The 27,906-nt window shown below is 49.0% G+C and overlaps 2 protein-coding genes across 3 annotated transcripts in view; one reads left to right on the forward strand and one right to left on the reverse strand.

Annotated features, from left to right (window-relative positions):
* The window catches only part of LOC119172405 (coronin-2B-like), a 337,045-nt gene extending 322,919 nt beyond the window's left edge, over positions 1-14,126 (reverse strand). The window contains exon 1 of the mRNA XM_075893732.1: positions 14,001-14,126. Within this exon, the coding sequence (XP_075749847.1) occupies positions 14,001-14,111 (111 nt within the window). The 5' untranslated portion in view covers positions 14,112-14,126. The remainder of the gene's footprint in view (positions 1-14,000) is intronic.
* LOC119172904 (uncharacterized) overlaps positions 1-27,906 on the forward strand; it is a 142,647-nt gene that overhangs the window by 76,934 nt on the left and 37,807 nt on the right. For both annotated transcript variants that reach the window (XM_075893730.1, XM_075893731.1), the window contains 3 exons: positions 18,240-18,373; positions 20,040-20,633; positions 24,601-24,792. In XM_075893730.1, coding sequence (XP_075749845.1) covers positions 18,240-18,373; positions 20,040-20,633; positions 24,601-24,792 — 920 coding nt within the window. The remainder of the gene's footprint in view (positions 1-18,239; positions 18,374-20,039; positions 20,634-24,600; positions 24,793-27,906) is intronic.

Below are 27,906 nucleotides of genomic sequence, written 5' to 3' on the forward strand. Positions count from 1 at the left end.
TTGAAGTCCCTAGAAAAAAAAATGGCCCCGTATCTGCATGGTACACTGCAAATGTCGTCGAAAGACGATAGTCTTGCGTGTGAAGAGAGTGAACAAAACGTTTATTTGGCGTTCTGTGCAAGAAAATCGGTGAATGGTAGTATTCTGGAGCGCATCGAGTCAGGTCACACGTGAAACATGAGCGCTATCTTTGAAAACGAAGCGCTCGGCGTGCGCTCCCGTCTCGGAAACGATAAGGTGTAGAACCTAAGGCGACGGATAGGCGCCGCCACCGTGTCGTTTTAGCAAAGCGTTAGAAACACTTGCCTTTTCGTGAAAGCGTTGCATTATCAGCGCAGCGTGATAAATGCTACTGTCCTTAGAATTGCTTACGCATGCCTTTTCTAGTATAAAGGCACACATACAGAATATTGACGTGTTGTTATGGTGCCTCAGATATGCGCAATAATCGATTTTTAATTGACAATTGCACAAGTATGAACGATAAAGCTTGAGCAATATTGGTGGGCGCTGCGGATGGGGTCCGCCGTTTGGGGTACCGTTAAGGGCGGACAAACAGACAAATGTACACAGACAGATAGACAGACCAAATTTTTTGCGTCGAAGGTCCCCAGGAAAGACTATCGTCTTTAAAAATCACAGCATATCCACGAGGTGAATGATGGCGAGTGGGGCGAATGATCCGTAACAAGCACCCGAAGCAACAATAACGGGGCTCACTTTTCTCCGTTCTTTTCTCTTTAAGAATCACATTAGAACGACTGTGATAAGTCTGGCATGAATACAGCGTGCGAGGGTTAGTGTTTGAGCGTGAACGGGCGTGTGTGATTTTTTTACTCGACACTCCGAGGAAACAATGACGTTTTTTTTACGACCATGTTTACGTATGGATGTTGCGTTGTTTACGGGCATATTACAGCATCAACTTTCGTAGGACCGCGTTTGTCTTTTCTATGAAAGCAGAAGTGGAGAACGATATGTCACGCAACTTCGGCGCTGTGTTGCGGATCCGGGTCTCTATACCCGACGCGTTCCCGCTGACGTGGCTTGCCGGGACGTCAGGGTTACATCGGACCCGGACTCCAGTGGTAGCGTGGAGCGTCCCCGGGTGGAGGAAACGATGCTGACAAGTTGGGGAAAACGGAAACAAAGCAGATGTGCTGGCACGTTTTTTTTTTTTACAATTATTTACGACATAGCAGGTTACAATACCGCAAACCACGAGCATGGAGGATGAACCGTCAAACCAAGTGATGACTGAAAATAGCGCTAAGAAACGGGGACACAAGACGAGGACACACGGCACAGACGCTCGTCTTGTGTCCCTGTTTCTTAGCGCTATTTTCAGTCGTCACAATGTACCAACAAGCCCAAATTTCGACAGTGTCAAACCAAGGTTCAGAGCGACGTCTTGCACTTTGCAGCGTCGTTTCAAGCCCTGTAGGGCTTCTGGTTCTTGAATGAAAAACCAATCACACTCTCGTCACCACCCACCATGCCATCAGCCAATAGCACACGATCGTCCATGAGTCGTTACACTGGCTGACGCAGTGTTTCTTTGTTCAGTTTCGCTGAATAGAGGGAGATCCGTGCTTGCTGCGAATAGAGGCAGATCCGTGCGGATGAGTGCTTGCCGCCATTTTTCCCTAGAAGGGCAGCAAAGGATTAGCGACTTGGTCGCTTAGTCCAACACCACCTAGATAAGAACTCATTTAGGTGGTGTTGCTTAGTCACGACCTGCAAGGTCGGTCGGCCTCGCCGCCTCCCAAACTAGCCATTGTGGAGGAAATGCCTCTAGGGACGTTGGCTAACGGTCCGCGGAAGTTGCCACATTCTTATCCCTTTGTTGCTCCCCGCCGCTGGCCCGCGGGAAAGGCACTGGGGTTTCAGGTCGTGGGAACGCAGCCCGGCTACGCTCGTGATGGACAGCCTGTCATGCATGACCGAGTGTCACAACAGCTGCTTTTCTTCCCTGCCAGTTACACAATCCTTTGCCGCGCACGTTTCTTATCACGAGTTTTTCTTTTGTGAATTTAACATTTCATCAGTATGGACATTTATGGGACGTCTGTTTTCCTAATCGCTCGTCTATCGGAGCGAGGGGTTATGGAGTCGCCATCAATCGGTAACGGCACGCTTGCGCATAGTAGAGGGATAACGCGGCGCGCCAGGTTTGGTTGGTAGCGCTCAATGAATGCACCACGCACGTCTAGGGCTATTCATAGTTTCGATTTTTTTATTTTTTTTATTTTTTGCCCGTGGCATGGCCGTCGGCAGGAGTGCAGGAGTTGGGCTTGATGGGTGCGAACCGATGTTTCATTGAGGGCCGGAGAGGGAGAGGCCGCTGGTGTAGCCTGAGTGGGAGAGAGAGAGTGATTGTTTATTAAAAGGCATAGGGGAAGCAACTGCTGCTGCGGCTTGAGAGGAGGAAAGTGTCCCTTCTGCACACCCCTGCAGCGCCCATGGCTCATGTGCGAGAGAAAGAGAGAGAAAGAGCGTTTTGTTCTTCAGCCTGCCTCAGACGTCGCTACCGAGCTATTCCGGCCTGTAGAGCAAAACGACGCGTGCTCATAAACTTGCCCTTGCGATAGCTCTGTGCAACGAGGCCCCGATTGTTCTCGCGACGCCATTATGCGCTGAGGGCCCCTTGTGCCTCGGTGCCTGCTCGGAAGATGGAAAGTTGTCCACGTTGATTATGCATATGTGCGGCATGCATTATGCATCCGTCCGTTCTCGGTGCTCGCCGTGATTGCTCTTTCCAAGTCGATTGCCGTCCGAGGCTGCGCACGGAGGAGGCCTGCTTGTCTCCCGACTGCGTCGTCGTCGCTGTGGAAAGTGGCTGCATTCCTCGTCCGTGTTTTCATTTCTTCGCTGTAATTAACTCATCCGAAATGGCGGCCCTGGAAAGAGCAGAGCCACGAAACGTATGCGGATTCGGCGCACATCGTCAGAAGCGTCATGACGAAGTGGTGTTTACGACTAATCGGCTTCGTGTGAGCCCAAGCAGGACGGCCGCGATTTTCGATGCTTTCTCGATGTCATGACCTCGTGACTGTACTGACCCCTCGAACACGACTCGATATATCCTCTACAGCAAGGATCTCAAACACGCGACTTCACAAGGAATGAACTTTGGTGGCTGAGAAATGGTACTCGCATTAGTTGCTGGCTTACTGCGATTATGCATTGTTCAGGATGGCTACAGAGGCGGGAGGGGGCTTGGGCATTTATTTCTCTCCTAAGGCACCCCATGAAGTTGCTATGTGTTGAAACGTCCCCCAAGAACTAAGAAGCCACAGCATATCTATGGAGTGAATGATGATGTGTGGGGTGGAGTGTTCGTCCGTGCTTCTGTCCGTCCGTCCGTGTGATGGACACACGGACGGACTCACCGACGGAGGGACGCATGAATGAACGGAAGCACAGACGGACTGGTGGACGGACGGAAGCGTGTACGGACGGATGGACGGAAGCACGAACGGACGGATGGACGGGCGAATAGACGCACGCACGAATGGTTGGACACACGGATGGACGGATGGACGCTTTGCCCCGCTAATCGTCATTCACTCCGTGGATATGCTGTGAAAACCACAAACGCCGTCTAGTTATATTATTCCCAAGTACATATACACACAACGCCATCTATTGAGCAAGCTATAACCTAGATGAGGCTTCTTACTACATATACGGAGGAGGGAATGACCCATGGCCTAAGGAGCTTCGCCCCTAAAAACTCCATTTCATTTGAAGATCATTGTGACCATCTTCCTTGGACCCTATGTCAAATCCCCCGCGGATATCACTCGTGCGAGAAATGTAGTAAAGTCATACTTTCGAATGGTAACGTTAGGTGGCATTTTGTTCATTCCGCTTCTCTTATCGCGGTCTGCAGAAGGCCCTTTCTTCATACCGAAGTTAATATGAATCTGTATAATACGATTTTTGCCTAATGCATTTTTTATTTCTTTTTGCTCATGCGGCCAACGTTACTCCAGGCCTACCTCTGCGGGTAATGTCATTTTGCACAATATATGTTTTATTTTCCAGTTGCCGCGGTAAACGTATCAATGCAATTTCGCTGTATGTAGACTGTTCAGAGCTCTCGTGAAAATCGGCTAAAATGAGACGGCAGTACAATGGCGGCTCGTGCGCTTTGTTACATTTCCATCCAGGAAGGAGGTTCGATCCCGCTCTGACGCAGATTTCCTTTGTGCACACCACTTGCCCTTTCGCCGCGTTCTTCCCCGGCGGACAGCTCCGAGTTGAAATGTGGCGTAACAGTTCTCGCGGCATGCTGGCGAATTTCACAAACAGCGTGGCCTATGTACTCTATCGAGAAGGTATTCGCGAGCGGCGCGGAGTGGTCTGCAGACTCGCGCAGCCGGCCGAGGGTTTCGCGTTCGTGCGCGAAACCGGTCCGACGCGTTGGCACGCGTTCTTCATTTTCCTGTGCGTTATTCGGACGCACGAAGGCTGCACCTGTTGAGCCCTTTCGAGGGGCGCGTGGTACGCGTCGGATGTCTCAAACGATACTTTGACCAAGAGTTCGTTGCCTTCCTGTACCGCCAAAGATGCTATGCTCGAGGCCCGTCGTGTGTTGTGGTTAGAAGGGAGGGTTCCAGCCTGTATCGGCTCCGTGCCAGCCCAGTTTACCCCTGAGCCATGTCGGTGCTCATCGATAAAAAATATTCACCATCCCGCACCGGCACGTGCTCACTCTGTACAGGAAGGAAGCTGAAACGGGCAGCCTCTAATTTCCATGTATATAATATGTAGTATTACATGGGGTCGCAAAGGCTAAAGTGAGAGGGCCTAGGCCAAGCCAGGTGCCCACTAGATCTGCTCCGACTCTGCCTTGTTCGACAAGGGCAAGCGGTCCAATTTTTCATTTTTAAAATTTTTTTGGCGCTTATTCCCGTTTTATTGTTGCAAGTTTCGATGTACTCGCTTTGTCGTAAATGGTTTTAATAAGTATCTCACAACGATGCTAGGGCTGGGTAGTGTTGTATGACCGTTGTAAATGGCAGTACCGAATGAATCAGTGCAGAAATGTGAAGGCATGCAGCAACAGCTGTGAATGGGATGATGCTCTGTGACGTCACAGCTTAACTATAAAAAAAGGGGGCTCGTTTATCTGTTAGACACAATCAACAAAACCGACTGTTAGGCCAACGAAAGCATGCGGGGCATTATTGGTACGGGTTAACTGCACATTGTGTAGGTGTGGCAAGAATGTAATAGAATCACATTATTAATGTCCTGAAAGACGCGCGTGAAAGAAAGCCTTTAGGGCTCCCTCGTGTTCGGTCACTTGGTAGAGCATCGACCGTGTTATGCGAAGGCTACAGCTTCGGTCTGCGACTAGTTGATCTTTATCCGCTTTAATGCCTAATCAATTATGCCATATTTGTCAGTTAAAACATGCAAATAATGTCCCATGTTCCTTTATTGTTGGTGTATTACATCTTAATTACGTTACACGTAGTAGTGCAAACACGAAAATGCCTTCACTTCTTTGAGCCATAGAAAAATTGGACGTGCATCTACACGCCAGCTCAATTTTAGGAGTCGGTTCGTTTAGGCACCTGGCAGAAATGCTGAACATTTCTTTTTTTTTTTTTGACGAAACTAACTTTTTAGGTCTGACTTGTTTTAACGCCGTGAAGCCTGATTTAATGGTCGAACTTTCGGTGGCCTTGCGAATCTCGTCTCAAGGAACATTTTATGCATATTTTAGACGCTTTGCAAACACCGTGCAGCTCGTTATTTGCACGCACTTGGTGGTTGCAAAACAATCGGCATAAAGTGTTTTCATCTGAGGATAAATTTTGTCTTGTAAGCTTCATCGGCATCATCGTCAGGGAGCTCGCGCGTATACGTACGGCATAGAGCTCGTTATGGTGAGGGTCACTGCTAATGAAATAATAAGTGCTCGTTTTTTACTGTTGTTGCAAGCCGGCAGCAGTATCAGGAACGGCCCCGAGATACAGCACTGCGTCACGACTCGCCCATTTTATTTTTGTTTATGTCGAAACTGCGCTTACATATAGACATCGTGAAAGTGAATTGCAGCCAATCATGGTGCTGGAGGCATATTACCAGTGAAGTGAGCCACCCAATGTGACGACGCCTGCAAGGAGCGGTATGACCCTTGATTCATACAGCGAAAAGAGAAAACAAAATAATGAAATAAAGAAATAATAAAATAAAAATAAATTCAGAGATTGTACTTCTATTACTATAGGAAATGCGAGAAGGAACTGAAACGGTCGTGCGAGCATTCTTTAAGCTCCAAAACAGGCTTGTAACTTATCCATAATGCTTTGTTATTGGTTTGATATACTCACCGGCGCAAGCTTTATCTATATTTATTAAGCGCTTTTATTCTTACTAATCTCATAATTAATATGTTGTATACGCACGCAACATCTCAAGCGCGCATTATTCACTACGCGCAGAAGTGATGGGTCAGCCCGATTGACGTTCGCAAATTTCAGCCGCGATGATGTATCCACGGACTCATGAGCTTGTTGGTATACATTATTGCCGAAGAAGTAGGCGCTGGTTAAACAGGGACCCACGAAGAAGACCCACACGTGAGCTTGCAACATAATGCTTTCTTGTTTCTTCTTTGTGTGTGAGTCGCGCTTCGAAGTGATGGCTTGCCCGCGGGAGGTCTTTGAATGTGATTTCATAATTGTTTATCTTGTATCAATCACAAGTGGAAAAATAAAGCACGGAAAAAGAGTCGTGCATTCAAATGACAATATTCCATCTGGCTGTCGCCCTGGGACTCGCATATTTCTTAAGTGACAATCTCAAAAGCCGTCCGTACATATATCGTATATATAAAACAAAAAAAAAAGTCAGAGGTGAAGGATGCAAAGTAAGAAAGAAATGTCCGTGCATGCATTGCTCCGCATGAGCACGGAATGCCACGAATCGCTTTGTTCCGCGCTAATTACGGATTGTACGAGCCGGTAATCTCCGGGGACATTGAGGGCGGTGTTGCGGAAACTCTGCTCTGTCGTTATTCTCGGGTGTCACCTTCGAGATGGATTGTGTATACCGCGCCGCACGGCTCGTGCAGGTTCGAAACCCGCGAATGGATGTTTAGCGTGTTCCCGGGGTTCGCTCGAACGGCTGACTCTTTCTCGCGGAAGCGCGTTGCCATGGGCCGCTTGCGTGCGGAAGGTCGCCTCCTCCCAACGTTGCCTCCTCCCGCGTGTAAAAATAAAATAAAAATAAAATCTACGTGTGCCTCGTCCTCGCCACGTGCCCGTGCCAGGTTACTTTCGCAAGTTCTGAACACCACGTGTTCGCTCGGTCCGTTTATTTCCCGCCGGTCGTTGGCACCGCTCTGCCGACGGTGCCCCCTTTGTGTCGCGGCACTGTGCGCGTGTTCGAGGTGCTCGGTGTGTGTGTGTGTTTTCATGGTGAAATAAAGAACCGCCGTGGTGGCTTAGTGACTACGGAGCATTTGGGCCTGTTGGTTTAGGCAGTGTTAAAAGGGGTGCTGGTACAAAATATCGCTGCCGAGATAACCTGCGGTATCAATTCCCGTGAACACGCGCATGTCATCTGCTAAATATCAACATTGAACATAGCTTGGAAGGTATTTTGCTGCACCCAATGAAGCTAGTTATGATGACGTCATGGCCATCGTTTTCTTTTGCCGCGTTTGTTCCATGGATGAAGGGTAAAACTCTATTTCGTCAGAAAGCAACTGTAAGCGGTTCGGTGTTAGACGGCCATCAAGGTTGACGATGGCCTGTGTGGCCCACTCCACGACCCTTGTCTGGACGACTGCGTCTGAGCTGGTCAACACGGCCTCCCAGTGCTCAAGAGAGGGATCACGCGTAATATCAGTCGGCGGCGGCACCCTGCTACATTTTCAAAGTATGTGATCATATGTTGCCACTGTCTGGTACCGTTTGCACGGCGGCTTCATCTCCTCCGGGTATATTTTGTTCAACACGTAAGGATTGGGAAAATATTGTGTCTGCAGTTTACGCACTCCTGCGCCTTGGTCAACCACTTGTGCGGGGGCGGATAAAGCATCCGATCTAGTTTAAAATGATTCGTGATGTCGTGAAAGCACACCAGCCCATCTCTGGCGGACCTCCTCGCAACGGGTGGCTCACCTTGCCCGGCTAACGAAACCTCGCGCATATCAGGTGAGCCGCCTCGTTTCCAGAGTGGGCTAGTGCCCAGAGAATTTCTCTTTCTCGAATTTCTCGTCCCGTGGCCCCGTGCAGCAATCGTGCGGCGATTACCGATATTCTGCCCCTCGCCAGATTTCGGGTGGCCGTCTTCGAATCACTGAGAATGAGGTCCGACTGAGAATCAGTTATAAGCTCGCGCTATTGCCGCTTCCTCTGTAGTTTCTGAGGAGCGGGTATTGACCGATCCAGGGGCGACCAAGCGGGTGCGCCTGTCCACCACCACAATGGCAGAAGCGTCATTGTCCTGCGTTTGTTCCAACAGTCTATACTCTTCGGCGCCGGCTCGGGAATCCGTATCCACGGCGTACTCGTTGAAAGTAATGTGTTTGGTGACACTGCTGTTCCGGTTCGAAAGGACTTCTTGATGCGAACCGCGCGGAAGTGCTTCACAGTAGTGTGTGCGGACATGCGGTCGAGAGCCGCACTCGCTAGGTGGCGATAGTTGCAACCGGCGGCTTGTCGTTTTTCGAACTGTTCCAAACCAAAACTGAAACAGGACGACAATGAGGAGCCTGCACTTTAATTATCGGTGCCGCGCTGCAGCAGAACATGTGCCGCGGTGTTGTGACTAACCGACCCCCAGCTACACATTGTAGCAAGAAAACGTGAGACCAAAGTTTTTGTGTCAGTACTCCTTTAAAGAGCGGGAACAAGTCACACGGCCTCGTTTGCCTGAGATGGCTGGAAGTCGAAAGCACTGCCTCCGAGATTTGAGGCAATTCTTCATTTTACGCGGTGTTGCATTGCCTCCGCGCACCTTTGACCGGGGTGACGTCATTGCTGGCAGCATCACATTATGATTTTGGCACTACTCGTGTTCACGCCGCCAACTCCGCTCGTACTGCCTTGTGCTGCCTAATGCTGACAAGTGATTGCTAATGGTTTCTTATACTGCTTCACTATTAGTTAGTGCATGCTAATTTTCACTAGCGTTGCTATCACTCGCTAATGTTGGTGGAACGAAAGCTCGTGCCGCTTCGTGCTTGCTAGTGTGGTCAGTGCCGTATAACGTACTGGATAACTGCCATTAAAAGTTGACAAGTTGTAGGTAATGTCGTTCAACTATTAACTATTATTTTGCCTAGTGGCGGCCAGCTATTCGCCAATGTTGGCTTACCGTCGGCTAGTGTTGGCTGACTGCAATTTACTGCTGACGATCTGCTCTTTTAACACATGCCCCGCCGCGGTGGTCTAGTGGCTAAGGTACTCGGCTGCAGACCCGCAGGTCGCGAGATCGAATCCCGGCGGCGGCGGCTGCATTTTCGAAGTCGTCGCCAGTTCCGACTGTGCAGACCTAAGTCACTCATTCTTAAGTAGTTCGTAGCGCTTCCCCGCATCTTCGGGAGCGGGGGTCTCGTGAAATGATCTTCCAGGAGGTACGCATGACCTTGTTCCGCACGACTACGAAACTGACGTTGGCCAGCAGTGGCTAAAGTACAGGATGGAACAAATTGTGCATCTAAAGAATATGGTCTTCGCCGTCATTGCCCGGTCAGTTAATTTCAAGCTATCCTTGCGTACAGCCGTCATCAGACTGGCAGAGCGCGGGCTGTTGCATGCGAACGCCGAATGCTTTGGTAGAAAGGCGCAATAGAAATACGCCAAGCAGAAATAGCCAGTGTACCCGATGTGGGAGACACGTAAATGGTCGCACGCGTTATAGCTAAAGTGTGTGGACTTTCCACGCGAATCACGGAACTGTCCAACGCGCATGCGTGGTAGATGAGTTCGACTGACTGGGCCTCGGGGGGGCTAGATTCCATTCTCGAAAACAGCTCGATAAGATGCGTGAGCGGATGGCTGAAGTCGTCGGCGCTTTGCGGAAGAGCCGTCCTTGACGTGGCGGCGTTCGCGCCGAATGCATGCGCTCGTATGCAGCGGCGGTCCTGGCGTTTACAAGTCAATGTGTGCCACGTGCGCAGAGGCCTCGGCGGTCGGCGTCGAGAGGGAAGAAGCCCTCGCCCTTCTTCTGCCCCGAGGTGGCCATATTTACCGAAGGAATTCTAATCACTGGGAGTGGATGCCGGGCCTGGGCATCGTTGGAGGCACTATTATGGTAATTGCAGATTCCTGGGGCAGCGCATCGCTCTCCCCAGGGCGCCGAGAGGGCGGCCTCGCTAGGGGCCGCTCTCTTCTCGCAATCCCCCGGTAATGACGGCGCGCGCACATCTCGCCGCCGCCGGTATCGCGTCGACCGAGGAGCCCCGCGGCTGGCCAAAAGATGAGGGGATGCCGTGGCACCACGGCGGCCGGCCGTTCATCTGCTGCCGGCCGCGCTCGCTTTTCAAAAAAAGAGTGCCCCTCCTTCTCCTCCCATTTGACGCATCTTCTTCACCAGCGCGGCGACAAGGCCGGTCCTGTCACTTTTGACCCCCTTGCCGCCCTCTTCCGAGCGGGGACCCTCCGCCCGCCCGTTGATGCGCACGACAGATCTGCCCTGCGGGGCGCAAAGGCAGGCGCCGCGCGATCATGGGCCGCGGTGGTCACTATCATGTGTCGGCAGGGTTTCTTCCCTAAACATTCTGTCGACGGCGGCATTCTCTAGTAGCCGAAGGCCATTGGCTCTCTCTCTCTCACACGCCGTGGGGTTGGGACGCTGCGTCGTATGAAACCGAAGTATTACACACGGTACAGAACTTGAGGCATCAAGGGATAGACCGTACTCGGCTGTCCCGTTCATTTTATCCCCCGTTCATTTTTCAGGTTCTGTGGTCGGGTGCATCGCGGCTCACAGTGCGTGTTCTCATGTTACCGCTTGGGTGGTTCGCATAGAGGCGCAAAACAAGGAGGGTTAGCGTAAAATATTAATAGTCCATCATGCGCTAACGTTATGCAATGACTAGTGTTGAGCGCACACACCCGTAATTCCGCGTATACACGTGGCTGTTTGAGCAGAATAAAAATACGGCCGGCAGAAATCCATTTGGCCCGTGCCACAAGTGAAGGAAAACGCATTTGCGAATCGGCGCCAGTCGCGCTTGGGCGTCGCCAGAAATCGTGACTTGCGCCGGCTGGAAGGCCTTGGATTCAATGGTTGCACCTCTTGAAAACGTCGACGGCGACGCCGTGCTGCAGGTGATACGCACCTGGGCTATCAACCGCTCGTCCTTGCGTGCGCGCCGGCTGGGTGGTTCTTCGAGCCGCAGAAACGAAGCACAGCCCGAGGGCTCTTAGCTGGGCTGCACTTGACTAGTGTGCATTGTGGCACAAACAACGCAGACAACGGGAAGAGGAACACCAACGCAGCTGTCCTGCGTGTCTGCGCTGTTCTGTGCCACAAAGAACCAATGCCACGTGTGCCAGCACTTCCGACCGCATGGCGAACGGGCGAAGGCACTAATACAGATACGCATACTATAATGGAACACAACGAAGAGTAAAATCGGAAAGGTATCCGAGAGCTGTGGGTCAGAATTCTTATGTATACCATGGTTTGCAGTGACGTCACTCAAGCAGCCGCGTTGGTGCAACAGCATGGTGGGATGCGATCCTGGTGGTGTCATCGTGAGGGAAACTGATACGCGCCTAAAACACCACTAGAACAACGAATAAGCACAGGAGCAAGAAGATCGTAGACTAAACGCAGGTCTTCTTGTGGTGTTTTAGGCGTGCAGAATTTTTTTCCCTCATAATTAGGTGCTAACTAGCCCAGGAACAAGTACTATAAGTTGGTGATAATGAGAACATGCAATAATGCCAGGGAAAGTATAAAGGATGTTATTCGAAGTATATTGTAATGTAAATGTGAAGAAAGAGAAGTCTATACGAAAAGATGACTGACGCTCCCACGTTTAAATGCGCATACACCCTATAAAGCGGACGGGAAATGACCGACTCCGTAGCTCAGTGTAAGTAGAACATCGAACGTGTTATTCGAAGGTCGCAGGTTTGGATCTTGCCGGTGACAAGTCATCGCCCCGTGCACTTTTCTTTCTTCACATTTACACTACTTCTGATAACATCCCCTATACTTTCCCTGGCATTCTTGTCAGTTAGTTTCATTGCGTCCAACAAAAAAAAACACGAACCCTTAAATTTACACTCAGTGATGTCGATGGTACATAATAGCGCGAACTTATAAAACACAGATCAGAGAAAAGATGTAGGGAGAGCAGAAACGTCGGGCGCTGAACTTCAACCGTTTATTCGAAGGAACAGACCAGCCAGATTACAACTCTCTGTGCATGTGTGCCATTAAAACCGCTAAACACTGGTCACACTCGCGTGCCAAGAAGCTCATTTCGGTAAAGTGAGCCGCACTGTGATGTAACTGTGATGTTGCAAGCCCGCATGCTGCAGTCCTTCGTTATTCACAAACTGGGGACCACTAACGTGCCAGTGACATCAATTATCACACGGAAGCAGGTTAGTCCTTCTATTATATACTCCTTCGGCACCATTTTTCGATGGAGGCGAAAATGCTGTAGGCCCTTGTGCTCACATTCGGGTGGGCGTTGAAGAACCCCAGGTGGTCGAAACTTCCGGAGCCTTCCACTACGGCGTGTCCCACAATCATATGGTGGTTTTGGGACGTTAAACCCCCCATATCAATCCTTCGACATCGTTTAAGCCACCATATTGGAGCTGCAGGTTGTGCGTCAATGACGTCACTTGCAAGGTGTGCGCCGAGTCACGTGACGCAGGACAAGCCGCCGGCATGCGCTATGCCGTATGTGGTGGTGGTAGTGGTTAGAAGATGAGAAAAGGCACCTAATTTCTGCACCCCGGTCGGGAGCACGGCGCAGTGCCTATACCGTATGTGATGCGATCACATAGACGTGTCTGCGATGCGCGCTTTTCTGTCGCTCTCCCAATACACAGCTTGCACTGACGTCACGCCTAAGAATACTGGTACACCATTCTGCCACGCTGGTGCAGCGGCCGCGGCGGGGCAGTTTCAATATTGGCTGAACGTTCGACGCGTCGCGGTGGTGATCTGCGCTGTTGTTGGCTGTTCCAACCGCAACTGCTGGGCGAAATCAACTAACGCTAACTTCTTCCGTCTCCCGAAGACCATCGAACGTAACTATATGGACGTGCGAAAGAGTTAAGCACGAAGCGACGGGGACTGTGGCTGGCCCACGACATATAGGGGGTCGTGGGCTGGCCAGGATAAGAAGCGCCGATCTGGACAGGACAGACCGTTGCCGGACTGGAGCGTGCCGCTGCTCCAGTTTGGCTGTGGACAAACATACGTGTTTTTGGCAGCCACTTCGTGAAAGATATGCTTGTTGCATGCGGGCATCGTTTATTTGGGTGCATGATGTACAACCACAACGGGACAATTATGTATGTGGGCAAACCATCGAAACTGTCGTCGAAACGAGCAACTGCGACAAGCTTGATCACTTAAAGCAGGCCTTCGTTTGTCGAGCCGGCAAGTGCATGGGACCTAAATTTTTCTTGCGGTAGCTTTTAGCGTGAAATAAAGATAAGAGACGGCGCTAAAGCTGCCGTAAGAATGAAGCGGCTTGCCCGACGAGTCACCCTACTAAATTTTTCGTTGGCAAGTGTACGCGGCAAGTAATGTGAACCTGTTTCACGCTTTTCCGTATTTCTCTTCGCGCATTTAAATTGCCAAGCTTTCAAACTAAACAAAACCAACAGCCCCTGTCACATACGAGACCTAAAAACAAAAAGAGGCGCGTGATGGCACCTTGGGATCGAGTGATAGGAAATAGCAGAATGGATTGTCACATCAAGTTACTTGTGCGTTGAATAAACGTTATTTCACTCTGAAAGATAAGATAGAAAACACAAGCTGCTACTTACTTCGTAAAGCAGAAGCACCTTGTCATCTTGAAACTGTTTAGCCGACGGACCCGATGGCTTGTATGATAAGTTAATAAATATGCGCCTCGGTCGACTTGAACGCGCCTTCATTTCCTCGGGGGTCAAATAATTAGCGGAAAAACGAGATAATTGGCGATGTCTCCGTAAGAAATGTCCGGAAATATGTTCTCGTCGCTTTGAAGCGTCCGTTCCCGGTCGCAGCCTGAAGGGGTCGATGTTATCGCGCATTTCCAATTTTTTCGGCATAGCGAAGGCGCAAGATCCGAAGAATAAGTCTGTCTAACGGATGTTTACTGAAACGAGTCGGCATCACGCATGAAAAGCACCACAATCGCCTGAAATATCGATGAAACAAGCTTGGACTGGTCTACGCACCCCGACGGTTCCGCACGTATACTGCACCAGCATGGCCGCCGCTGCGGCGTGACGTCACGTGAAAGGCGTGTATATGAATGAAGACTTAGCGCAGTTCATTCACGGAGAACCCTTGTCTGGGTTATATGTTCATTGAGGCACCCGGTACAACGAAACTGCTTGTACTATATACGCATGATTCCTCATCCAGGTTGCGTTTCGAGCCGTAAGTTGCATGCACCATCTTTGCTACGAAGTAGCTGAAAGCTCCGAGCTATTCGTTCTACAGGCGTCTGCATGTGCTTCGGTTCGTGCACGTATTGTCAAGTTGGCGACGGCGGCTGCATATAGGCATAGAGAAACATACTTACGTAAAGAGCGGACACTACTGTAGAGCCCTGCGGCCCAGCTACTGCGCTGCTTTCAGCGCCACGAGTGGTTGGTCAGACCCGGTAATGTCTTCAGCATGAATAAAGTAATTTTTTTTTTCCTTTCTGGCGCTGGGATTGGAACCCGGGCCCCCATGCTTCGAAGGCGAGTGTCTTTACCACTAGGCTACACGCCCATGCGTTGACAAAGGGAATACACCTACAGTACATCTAAACTACACGAACGTGCCCCTTTGTGCAAAACAAATGCAGAAAGACAACACTTTCTAGTCATGCATTCTGTTGTAAGGCATTGAATGCCCTAAGCGGAACATGATGTAGAGCGGTATGGAAAGTTGCGAAAGTTAATGAAATTTCTTCTTTACAAAAAATCGACGTCAAACTTAGGTATTCATTGTCCTCCTCAAGAAGCTATTACATGCCTTAACAAAGGAGTAAAAGCGAGCATGGGCACGCCATCTAGCGTTTGGTCAGACCCTTTCTTGCTGGGCCGCGAAAAGGCGCCAGTTATATAGTATATTTCTGTATGCTATAAGCGTGTTCAAGGCCACATTGTTTATTTGGACGAACCTGCAGTGTTCGCGGGGAAATTCATGCTCAAACTACAGCGATGCGCGCCGTATACAATGATATTGGCGAGCAGAGTGTCGGCCGTCGATAATAGAGAGTTATAGTATACCAGGCTTAGCGGGTTACCGGGTGTACCGTGATACCAGAATCGAAGTGCGCATGCGCAGATACGTACGTCACCCGTACCGCTTCCCGTACGCGCGGTATTTTTCAGATTTCACGTTACCGTGGTAGCGTAGGTGTACGTAAATATGGCGGCGCTCTCAGACGCCCGCTTCGAAGTGATTTTGACGTAGTTGTTGAAATATTTCCCTTGTTCGCAGCAAACGACTGTTCAAAGTAGCTTCGCTTTCCTTCAGTTAGCTTCTATGAGCGAGTATTACGGATAAATTGTCGTAGTTTTTGAGATAGCTTCCCATTTCGAACGCGTCTAGGCCTAACTACAAGATCGATGTAAACAAATCAGCAACGTAGATGTTTTCGCGTTTGGTGCGTGGTTCATGTGTTATTTACTTTATTATCACTAATATAAACTTCTAACAATGCTTCGCGCGGTGACATAGGCAAACATTCTCGTTTTCTTTTCATTTTCACTGTTTAACTTATTAACCACCTAATAGGTGGCGCCACCATTCCAGCTGGGGCACGTAAACCACGTAAACGCTATCCCGCTAAACTATAAGACGCTGCCCACAACGAACGTTTGTTGCACGGTAACGCCATTCCCTTAACCTCTGCTATCACGCTAACGTTAAACTATAACTCTCTAATGCGCTTAGCGGTTCAGCGCGTTGGCTTTCTATGCGTGTGCCGTCGAAGATTCCATCGTTATCGCTGGTGGTGGCTGTTCGTGTGCTGTGCGCAATCTTAGCCGAACATTGCCGCTTATGAGCTTCGGGAACGTTGCGGCGTGGGTTGCCCCGAGCGTCGCAAACAGTTTTTGCGGCCGAAATATGAGTACATCGAAATAACACACGTGACAGTAATACTAATTAGAAAACGGTGCAGTACAAAGAAAAACGACGCAGACAAGCATGCTCGTCCTGTTGCGCACCGCTGTCAAATTATACTGGCAAAACACTCGATCATCCTATCTTTTTCTTGTTGATCGAGGTAAGCAGAAATATGTATTCCTACCAAACTTATATGGTCCGCTCACAATGCCTTTATAACCAGATAGCTCAGCGTCTTTACAGAACTTCCGCTTCAGGTGGCGCCAGTCGAGACGCCACGCAACCGCGCGAATATACAAACATACGCGAGTAGATTGTTTCTTTCGGGAGATCAAAATGTATATATATGTGTGCGTGTGTGTGTTGTAATTGAGCGTTTCTGTCACGGGCTATCGCCGTCGGTCAGCGGCTGTAAACTTGGAACTCCACAATGTGGCCTCTCCAGCGCACACAATGTCGCCGTCTCTGGACGATCGAGAAGTGATGTAAAACCGGGGCGAACCTTTCGCGAAGGCCGACGAGACGGATATAATGTATGTGGCTTAGCTCGCTATATAATCGATCAGTCTTGCTCGGCTGATAACGCACCCGGCTTCATCGGCGCTATACGTCGACCGTTTGCGTTTCATTTCAGCGTGACGTGAAAAGCACCCACAGGAAGGAGGTTTTGCAAGGCCGTGTGTGATACATGACTTCTTTACTTCATTTATTGTTTCGAGTAAACTTCTTTGTAAATTTCGTAGAGTGTTTGAGGTGTTCTTTTTTTTTTCAATCGCAATTAAAGGGACATTTGATATGCGAGGTTTAACGTCCCAAAACCACCATATAATTATGAGAGACACCGCAGTGGAGGGCTCCGGAAATTACGACCACCTGGGGTTCTTTAACGCGCACCCAAATATGAACACGCGGGCCTACATCATTTCCGCCTCCATTGGAAATGCAGCCGCCGCAGCCGGGATTCGATCCCGCGACATGCGGGTCAGCAGCCGAGTACCTTGGCCACTAGACCACCATGGTGGGGCAATTAAAAGAACACTAAAGACAACTATTAAGTCGACGTTAATTGTTGAAATAGCGGTCCATAAACCCCGTAGTGTTTGTTACCTTTGTGCCAAGGAAGGGCCTAATTTTGAAATAAAATTACGCTTTAGTGGCCCGCATCGGGTTAGCGCACTTCAAATTACCCGCCTTAAGAAGGGGTCTGACCGGACCGACTCGCGTCACTGTTGCCGTGCACAACGTTGCCCGGCTTTACTGTGCTAGCAGCAGCAGACCGAAAGCAGTCGGAGCCACAGCAGCAACAACGGCCATTGATCAATTTCCCACCATTGGCTCCGAGATCGCAGACGTTTTTTGGTTCAACTGCACCCCGCTAGATGACACCACCTGTCCATTGTGACTACGCGAAAATTGAATTTTCGAACCACTTGCGCAATTTCCCATAGTAACGTCCGGTGGTTCTATTTTTTTTTTTCATGAATCAAACAAAAACGAACAAAAAGCGTTTTATTGCGTCTCTTGATGCACGGAATGTTCTTTATTTAGTGCAGCTACATCGATTACTAGTGATTAGTTGTAGGCGGTCCGTCTGATGTCGTCGGGATGATTTTGAGAATGCCCTACTGCATAAGCCAACAGATTGCTGCGCTTGTTCACTTGGTCGCCACGATGACCTACGTGCGGTGCTCAAGCGCTGACCCCAGAGGTCGCGGCGACGGCATTTTGATGGAGGCGAAATGATAGGGGCTCCTGTGCTTGGATTTAGGTGCACGCCAAGTAATCCCGAAATTTTCGGACCCCTACCTAATCGTATCGTGATTTTGGGACGTAAAAGCTTCACAATTATTATTGCTCTGCTTGTTGCCAACGTTTTCGATGAATCAATCGATGTACCGATCAATCAGTCAACCGTTTAATTGACGTGGAGGTCTTGCTTTCCTTGTCCGCAGCATCGAACCTGCACGGTGTGCTGTCCACGAGGCGGAATCGTCGCGCCGTTCCTGACCATGAGTCGTGCCGCAGGATCTGCCCGACTGCCGGCACCAGTGGCCGCACGAAAACGACATCGAGCACTGCCAAACAGGTATACACGACGCATACCTGTGGGGCCGCCTTAACGAAAAAATAGTTGCCCTATTAATGAGAGCTAACAGACAATGCTGGCAAGAAAAGTATAGGGGATGTTATTAGAAGTATAATAATTGTAAATGTAGGTGTGAAGAAAAGAAAAGTGGACGAATAGATGGCTTGCCGTTGGCAGGGACGGAACCTGCGAACATGCTCCACCACTGAGCCAAGTAATCCCTCCGGCGGACAGAGTTTTCATTGGTATTGTTAGTTGTTTATTGTTGTACATAATATTGTCACGGGGACGTGACGTGGATGAAGAAGAGAGATAACTGCGGGTCGAATGATAAGCTATATATTCGGATTGAACTTGGGGCCACGTAAAAGGAGAGTTAGATTACAACGAGACACTGACACTATTACGCTCACCCACACTATTACGCTCAATAAATTGAAACTGAAGCTGGTAGCGGCGAGCAGAGCGTCGGCCGTCGATCAACTGACAAGCGGCGGAGCGTTTTGAAATTTATACCCTTGCCGTCAAATATTCTAGCGTTATCGCTAGCGTCTACGTAGGTTCTCGAATAATCTGTATTCACGAAGGGGGCGCCATCTTAACTAAACGATTCGTCAGCCTCGAACATCGTAGGTGCGGTTTGCGCTGAACGTGGTGTAACGAGGTGACAACAAAACTTGAGGAAAGGGATGTGGCAATGTTATGTATAACAAATAAAACGAACCCTTAGGTGGACACTTCTTTCCTTAAACGGTTGCAGTATACGTCGCGCACGGTTAGCTGCTGCACCCCGCAGAGTTGCCTTTTTAAAAACCTCTCAAATTGCATTCAGGTTTCCTCTAACGAGGGTCGTCATTGTGCCCTTAAAAATGTCCCCAATGAAAGTGAGGCTGTCGGAAGTGCGAAGAGCAGCGGGTCACTGTGCAATACGGATGTGCTTGAAACTCCCGTTCTGAATTATCGAGACATGATCGGGCTACTGTTGCGGAAATTTATGGCTAGCTTGGCGAATGCTTTAATCAGGTTGCATCCTAAAATTAAACGATCTTACCAAGCTTCGTGTGTGTGTGTTTCGTAAAGTTTTCCCGGATATAAACGGGGCACGTACGCGCAAAAGACACCGCGATAACCATGACGTCATAGCAGCGCATCGGGAAATAGTTCGCGCGCGCTATTTGAGGAGAGGGAAAAATTGGTTTTTCTTTTCACCTCTAAGACTACCTTTCCTCGTGCATAATATTGAGATCTATTCGTGAACAAGTACCTTCGGGGCATCTGGTCACTGTTTTCATTTGGTGTTATCCCATAAATATTGTCTGTGTGCACGTTTTGGTGTCCTGTACAGTGCAGTCGTACTTGCTTTTCTTATCTCGTGTAGACCGCAGTGCTCAGAGTCGAAAAGTACGGCTAGGTTCTTTTATTTCAACGAAGGCTGACTTAATGTCGGTGTTAATTGATACTTCTTAGCAATGGCGTGGCGTCTCGGGAAAATCGCGTTCCGATCGGCTGACCTTACTTTTCGTTCAATGGCATGTGAACAATCAATCGTTCGAGTGTGTAGACGCGCTGCCGCCGATTTGGCTTCGTATAGTGCAGCACAAAAAACAATAAAAATGTGTAAAAAGAGTTCACTCAAAATGTGCGCCTGGTGACGAACCCTTCGCAGCCACTGGCCCAGCCCCGAGCCGTGGCGTCCAAGGCCCGGCTGTGCCCCAGCACCAGCACTCCGACCCGCGGCGCAGCCCCGCCGGTGCCCGGCTGGGAGCGCGCGCTGAGCTCGGGACGAACCATGCGGCCGCCGCCGGACGCCTTCGAGGAGTTCGTGCTCGACGACAGCGACCTGCTGCGCCTGTGCGAGCCTCCCGGCCCGCACCGGCCGCGCCGCTCTGCCGCCCCGGGCGGGGGTGCCTCGGCGGGTCGGCGGCCGCCGCACCTGCGCACCGTGTCCATCATCGACACGTTGAGCGCGCTGGCCCGGGGCGCCCAGGACCACCGAGAAGACGTGGCGGCCGCCGAGCCCTGGCTGCCGGCCTCCGCGTCGCGGAGGCCCCCGCGACGCCCTGCGCAGGCCGTGCCGCGCGACTGGTCGCGCCAGTACGCGTCCGACAGCGAGCTCAAGAGCGGCGGCGACGCGTGCTCGGTGCTCTCCCTGCGCAGCCAGCAGCCCCGGCGCCCGGCGCAGCGGCCGCCGCTGGCCAGGGTGCCGCACTGGATACGCGCCATCTTCAGGGTCGCCAAGAAGGGCGACCTCGACGCCCTGGTGCGTGCATCGCCCGGCTAGTGGATCCATACATTCATTACTTAAGCTTAAGCTCGAACCACACTTACGCTGCCTGAGCGCGAGCAGGAGCGCGTGCACCCCGGGCGCGACTCGCGAGGAATGGCGATTTCCACCCTCACGTACTATCCGCGCAGGCGTGCGCCGGCGCGCGCTTACCCGAAACAGGCCGAAATAGGCGGGTGGCGCCACGTACTGAGCTGAGCTTCGAAGTGATTTATATGAACTTGACCACGCTCAGCAAGTCCAGGTGGTGCCGGACAGAGGCATACCGCACCACTTAGCACTGCCTGAGTGTGTACACGCACTCACGCAAACACGAGGTAAACATGAGTAAACGTCAGGTAAACATCAGGTAAACATGAGTGCATACATGAGTGCACTGCTCATCGCAGCTATGCATACAATGCGTAGTGCACCGCTGGCAGCTACGCAAAATCCGCCGCGACGTGATCGAGCCCAACGAGTGCTGCTAGTTAACTATTCAGCACTACAAAGCATAGCCAGACGATCACGAAAACACACTAGAGTGCATGGTGTTTATCGCTACGATGTGCACGACGCATCGTACAAAGAAGAGCTAAGCGGTCTCATGCAGTCATATATTGTGGCAAAACATGTATGAATAGAGCTCGTAAAGGAATACATATGCCTGTAAGTGTACCTGTCCTGAATGTAGAGATGTAAAATATGCACGGAAAGAAAAAAAAAAGGTAATCTAAATTGGTTCCTACATGCTGGCTAGGCCGATGTCCGAGTACAGCCACTGTGTCCTTTCGTATCTGCAGGGCTCCAAGGTGGTGTTGTTCAAGTGCGGCCAGTGCGGCTAGATGCGTGCCGTCTCAAGGCCGAAATCAGTTCTCCACAAACTCTCGCGTACATAGAGCATTCAGGCGCACTTAGGACAACTGTGCATGCGCGGCCCCCCGCGTGCGTACCGCGCTCTCGCGTGCAGAGTACACAATGCGTACGTGCGGTTCAGGCTTTAATGTAGGCAGCATGGACAGGACCATCACCATGTTTCTCACAATAAATAGAAGGAAATGTGGTGCCAGCATTCATGTGAGTTTTCTAAGGCACATCATGCATCATGGGGATGACAACGTATCTATTTGCGAGGCTCATATTATCTGGCTGGCGTTAAGCAAGCCTTTCCCTAAAATGTAGATCTAGGTGTGCAACTGCAGCATCTCTAGATCAGAACCTCTTTAGACAAACTTAAAAGAGAACTCCGGTGCATTTTCAACCATACTGAGGTAATGCTGTTCTCCAATTGAAAGTGCCGCAAAAGATAGGGTGATTCATTTTGCCCAGGCTCTCGTCAATAATTTTAATTAGGCAAAAACGATGAGTCAAGACAGGAACAGAAATAGGGAGCAGCTCTTTCGTCCATGGTGGGTATCGATGACGTCACAAGAATCCGTTACCGATGACGTCACGAGATCCGCCACACCCTGCCACGGCTGGCCAGGGTGTAAACATAGCTCACGTGCCTCAATCTTCTGATGCGCGAAAAGCAAGTTGGTGATGTCATCCGACACGGAATCAAGCTGCGCCGCTGGTCTGAACTTACCAGTGACAAGTTCAGCAATGATTGCAGCGACTATCTGAGCGCGGAAGCATCATTTTTTTTATTTAGACCCTCCTTCGCCTGAAGCATCTGACATGACCCGGATCGATTTTCTCTTTGCTCAGTATTGTAAGACTCGACGTCAACAACTACTAATATGCTGTATAGAGCTGGCGAAATTGATCTGTGCTCGCGTTGCCATCACCTCGTAGAAGAAAGCATGCACTGCATCCATCTGCTAGAAAATGTGAGGTCTTTGAAAAAAAAAAAAAAAAAGTAGGCCCTGACGTCATATACACAGGGTGGCCTGTTTTTGCAATTCTGATTCCAGAATCAGCTACAAGTTTTAAAATTTGTTTTCTAAAAATCTAAATGACTTAGTTAAATAATTTGGCACATATCACTACAGTACCAACGCGAACACATGTTCAAAGTTTTATTGAAATCGCTGAATATCGAAAAAACGCCTGAGTTCCCCTTGAATTCACTGTTATTACCTTTATTTAGTAAAAGTTTACTCACCGCAATTCATTAGAAAATGGTGAAATCAAGAACGATAACAAACTGTTGAGCAAGAAACACTGACCACGTCTGTCTTCTAAGTCTAGTGACTGGTGACTACTTTTTAAATTTTGCAAAATTGTACATCATAGTAGTAATTGCGAACGTTGAATGAAACTTGTTTTTCTTTAGTACTAAGAAAAATACAGGTCATTACAGGCTGGTTCAGTACAAAAGTAACCCAAGTAACCATGGATATCCGGTAGGCATATGACGGGACGTACAGTTAAGTTAGGATATTTGGGACATTTATAAAATGTCCACGAATGTACACTGTAGGACCGATGGACGTACATCACATGTATAAAGGTAACAAATTTGTACGTTCGCTCTACATCCGTTCAGGACAGCCAACATGAACATCAACAGGCTTTTAAAAGGATATATATATATATATATATATATATATATATATATATATATATATATATATATATAATGCTTGTGAGTACATACCTGGTGCATATTCAAGAAAAACCTTTCATGTGAAGACCGAACCCACACAGCCACTACCGGCCTAAATTGTAGCCAAATTGGTGCAAAGTAGCCAAGCCTGACAATCCTGAATGCACGAGAAGTAACAGTTGCCTGTTACACTGGTAACATTAACAATATGACTCTCAGTCATCCTCCATCTGAAGTATGAGTCGCCAACGTATCTGCCTGTTAATAAACACTACCAACCCGAATAGTAAAGTGAAGTGCGATAATTGTGACTGATAGGTGATACAGACGGTACAAACGCTGCCTCTCCTTTCTGTCTCATGAAATGTGCTTTGCTTTACCGAGCATGCAACACAAATAGACCTAGATTGTGACTCTTCCAAAATACCATCCCTCTGTTTCTCTGTGCATTCCTATTTACTAGCTGCATAGTCCTCTGCTACTTCTCCAGTTTCCTTGTTGTTCTTCAAGTTTTGGCCACTCAAAGTAGTGGGGGGGGGACACGTGGATCATACACGATTATTTTTTCTATGAGATACCAGTAAGCCCGCAAAGTCCACTATTAGTCATTTTTATTTTGGCAGTTCCTGAATTTGGAAAATGCGTGGGCAGCAGCATTAGAGCGATGAACGTTAATTGCATCCTGGAACGGTATTGGCAATTTTGCACAAACGCATTGGGCCAGTAGACTAAGTCCTTAGCGACATTTAGATACTGACTTGAGCTCTCCGCGCAAACTGTGCAATTTATTACAATGCTTTAAAGCTGCAGATCGCTTCAGAACTATACAGATTGCTGTGACTTGGCCACACACATTTTCAACCGCCCATTCACAGAGCGACATTTTTAGGCCACTTGATGTCATCATGGCTGCTCATTTGATTGGTTGTGGAATGTGGAGAAGATTGACTGGTAGGGGGGCAGCACCTGTAAAAGCAGATATGAACCACTTCGCGATTTTCATCTTTGGGCTATCGGGCACACTGTGTGATGGCCTCTGAGACTGCGCACAACCTGTTGCCATCCGATCTCGCAGGTCTAGACAGTTCAAATCGACGAGCATGCTCATGACAGCTCTGCGATCGCCAGGGCTGCCAGCATGGCTCATGAGTTGAGGAGGCCAGGCAGACGTGACAAAGAGGGTATAATGTAATTGTCCATAGCGGCCTTGGTACATAGTGTGTCACTAAATTTCTGGTGCGAATGATTTGATCATGCTTTAGCCTAAAGGTTGACAAAACTTGAAAAAAAATAAACATTTCAGGGTCCTCTTGATGGCCATTCACGTGCCTGTTCAAGTTGATTTTTTTGTCAACTGAAAGTTCTTGGGCTATCAGTGTCTAAGGTCGTTGAATGTGTTGTGTCGACTTTCAGAGCCACAGCCTGCGTGACATGGAAAAGCAACTGGTCTGGAACCTCTCCGACAGCCAAGGCAACACGTTATGGCACGTCTGTGCAGCACGTAACCACCTGAGGTGCTTCCAGTGGCTCTGCCAGGGTCATCCTGAACGTGTTCTTGCAGACGAAAACCACAGCAACCTCACCCCCGTTGCCACAGCAGTCAAAGTAGGTTCAGAAGAAACTTTACGAAATGCCGCATGAAAGTAGGAAAATCTTACAATGCTATGAAAAAAGGAAGGGGATCTTTTAAGGGCCTATTTCTTTGTTTGACAATGAAAACCAGCAGATAGTGATGCCAAGGAAATACAGGGGTAGTTAATTGTACTGTTTTATTAAGTGTATATGTAGTAGTAATCGGGATAGAGGCGTACAGAAAGTAAAAAAAAAAACGGACAAAACGAAAACTTGCTGCTGGCAGGGCCGAACCTGCCAGCAGCAAGTTGTCCTTTCGTACACTTTACTTTCTGCACGCTTATATCCTAACTACTACTACATATACACTTAATAAAACAGTACAATTAACTACCGCTATACCTTCCTTGGCTTCACTATCTGCTGGTTTTCATTGGGCTTGCAATACTGCAGTCTTGTGCATTGTGATGTGACGGGAGAGGCCCCACAGAGATTTCTGAAGTGTGGCAGCCGATTGCATTCTTTAATAAAGACACAGTTTTGCTCATTTACCTGGCAATGTTCCCCGATTGTTCGGCCTTGTCATGTCGGCCTGAAGCACGCACTCAATGGTGCAGGCGCGGGTGCATCTGCCTTTGAGTTAAAAATGCTGGTTTTATCTGAAGTTGTACCCAACTGTGGCTTGTACAAATTTAGCTTATGCCACACTGTTACACGACGAAGTTAACCAACCAAATCAGGAGACACTTGACAAGTGATGGGAAAAATGCAGAGTTTTATCAGAAGCAAAAGGAGAAAATTTTATCACCGCAGTTCATAACTATGACCGCCATAGTGCAACATGAGATTGTCACATGAGGCTGTGTCTGCTGTTTTTTTCTTTCGGCCTTCCTTTCATAAGCAGCACATAAATTGCACAGTGCTAGAAAGAGGAAGGTAGGGACGCAGCACCAATAGGCATAGATAATCAAAAGATAATTACATGCTGCACAGTTTGTGATTTCATATATGAGAACAAGAATGAACTAAAAGAAAGAAAGAAGCAATACGTTTTTCCACATACTATATGACCAACAAGTGATATTGCCTGTCTTTGTGATTGAGCAATATGGCAGTACAGTGGAACCGCGTTCATACGTTTTTTATCGAACTGGGTAGGAAAAACGTAACAGCTGAGAAAAGGCAAAAGTGAGGAAAGCTTCAAAAATGAATGAGAGCACAGGCGCTTTGACAACAAACAATTGATTTCTTTTGGCGAGTTGAGCCTAACAATTAAAATATTCGAAGATAGTTGACTCCCGCTTCTTTCGCTTGCCGGTAAGCATCCCGCATTTCTCAATAATCTGGAAGGCTGCGTTAAACTAAGTGTCACTTTGGTGTGCGGTGTACCTGTGAAGGTAGTCCAGGGCCGCGACGGCTGCTCCAAAGTTGAGATCGGCCGACTCCGCTGCCAACTCTTCAGAATCCTGTGGCTCATATTCATCATCGATGTCCCCGTCTTCAGTTGCGATCGAGTTTGCAACAATCTCTGCGATTGTCTGGCACTGTAGCCGTTTTGTAAGCAATGCCGTGCCTCTCGCTGAAACGGTCGATGCAGCCATTTGACGCTGCAAAATCAGTGATGTCCAGTCTGTTGACTATTTGCATCGCCTTTTCCCGTAAAAATGCTGCCGCCGAAGTTGATATCGGCAGCGCGAGATTGCTTGAACCAGGTGAGAAGAGCCTCGTTGAGTTTTCCGTGCTTGGCGCCACGAGCTTGCATGCTTGGCTTTCGGGTCGATGAGAGAGGCATTCCCTTCAATCTCGACACGCTTCGAGACGATGCTGTTGAGCATTGACGGTGGCAGTCCAAGGTCTTTGGAAACATTGACCCTTTTTCGCGCTGGTTGCTTGTCGATGCTTTAAGTACGTCCAGATTTTGCTCAAGGGAAACATTAAGGCTTGACAAATATTGCATTGACAATTTCAACGGCAACAGGCTTAGCACACACAACAGGGACTGAAGACGAGTCGCAACTCGCAATGAGCGGTGTGTGGCCGTGGGACTGTCACACCCCTTTGGCATTCCACAGTGAAACTTCCATTGTAAGTGATGATGGTGATAGCACTTTTCACACATGGCCATCTAAAGGCAGCCTCTAAAACTCGCTGGCAGCTTCTTGCAGCCTGTTTCGTAGCCAAGCCAGGCCAAGACTGGCAAACGTCAAATCAAAATGGCGGTGCCCAGGCGGGTTTGGCCATAGAGTTTCCTAACACACACTAAAGGGAACTCTGGCGCTAGTGTCTACGGGAGCTGCGACACGGCGCTTCAGTGAGCATGGAAATGATGGGTAGTACACACATTTGTCTAATCTTCGTACTTCTGGCCTGCTTCTGGCTCCATGTGTGTTCGGGTGGCTTAGAGCTGTTTTCTCATAAAACGAAAAATCAGCAAATGTTCAGTGGTTGTGCTTCACCACCTTATTTTTTCAAAGCTTACCTTCTCAAATCAGGTCACGAAGTTCAAAAGGGTTTGTTCTTTTCTTTAAAACGAAACCGTAACCTGCAATAAATCAAGCCGCAAGTACGATTCACCACCCGCAAGTACGAAGACTAGACAAATGTGTGTACTACCCATCATTCCCATGGTCGCCGCACGATCGCAGCGCCAGAGTCCCCTCTAGTAAATTTTAGGAAACTCTATCGGTTTGGCAGACTAGGTGGTGACGCATCATGCAGGAACGTTCTCACAGTTGTGACGTAATCGCGGGGTTCGCAATACATAGGATTCTATGAGAGCTATGCCTGGACCATTTAAAGACAATTTAACAGTCGAGAAAATGCAGCAGTGAAAAACGTAACAGAGGGGTTTCACTGAACTCACTATATTTTGCCATGGTGTTCCTTTACGCAGGCAGATTTGCAATTTGGTGGGAGTGCTTTTCAGCGTGTGATGCGCTTGCTGGCTGCACCTCAAGACTAGCAATTTAACGAAAACCTCCATAGTTGCACTGGTTATGTTCTAATGTATTCTTGCTGCTAGATTTTGGTAGCTGGCCTGTGCCTGAAAGAGCACCTGATGGGCACTCAAAGTTGTCGAAACAGGGTAGTGTTGAAACACTGATAGAATGCATAGATGGGCCACATGAATATCTCTCTACTAGTATG

The sequence above is a fragment of the Rhipicephalus microplus genome, chromosome 4 (genome assembly GCF_043290135.1).
Source record: "Rhipicephalus microplus isolate Deutch F79 chromosome 4, USDA_Rmic, whole genome shotgun sequence".
Lineage (NCBI taxonomy): Eukaryota > Metazoa > Arthropoda > Arachnida > Ixodida > Ixodidae > Rhipicephalus > Rhipicephalus microplus.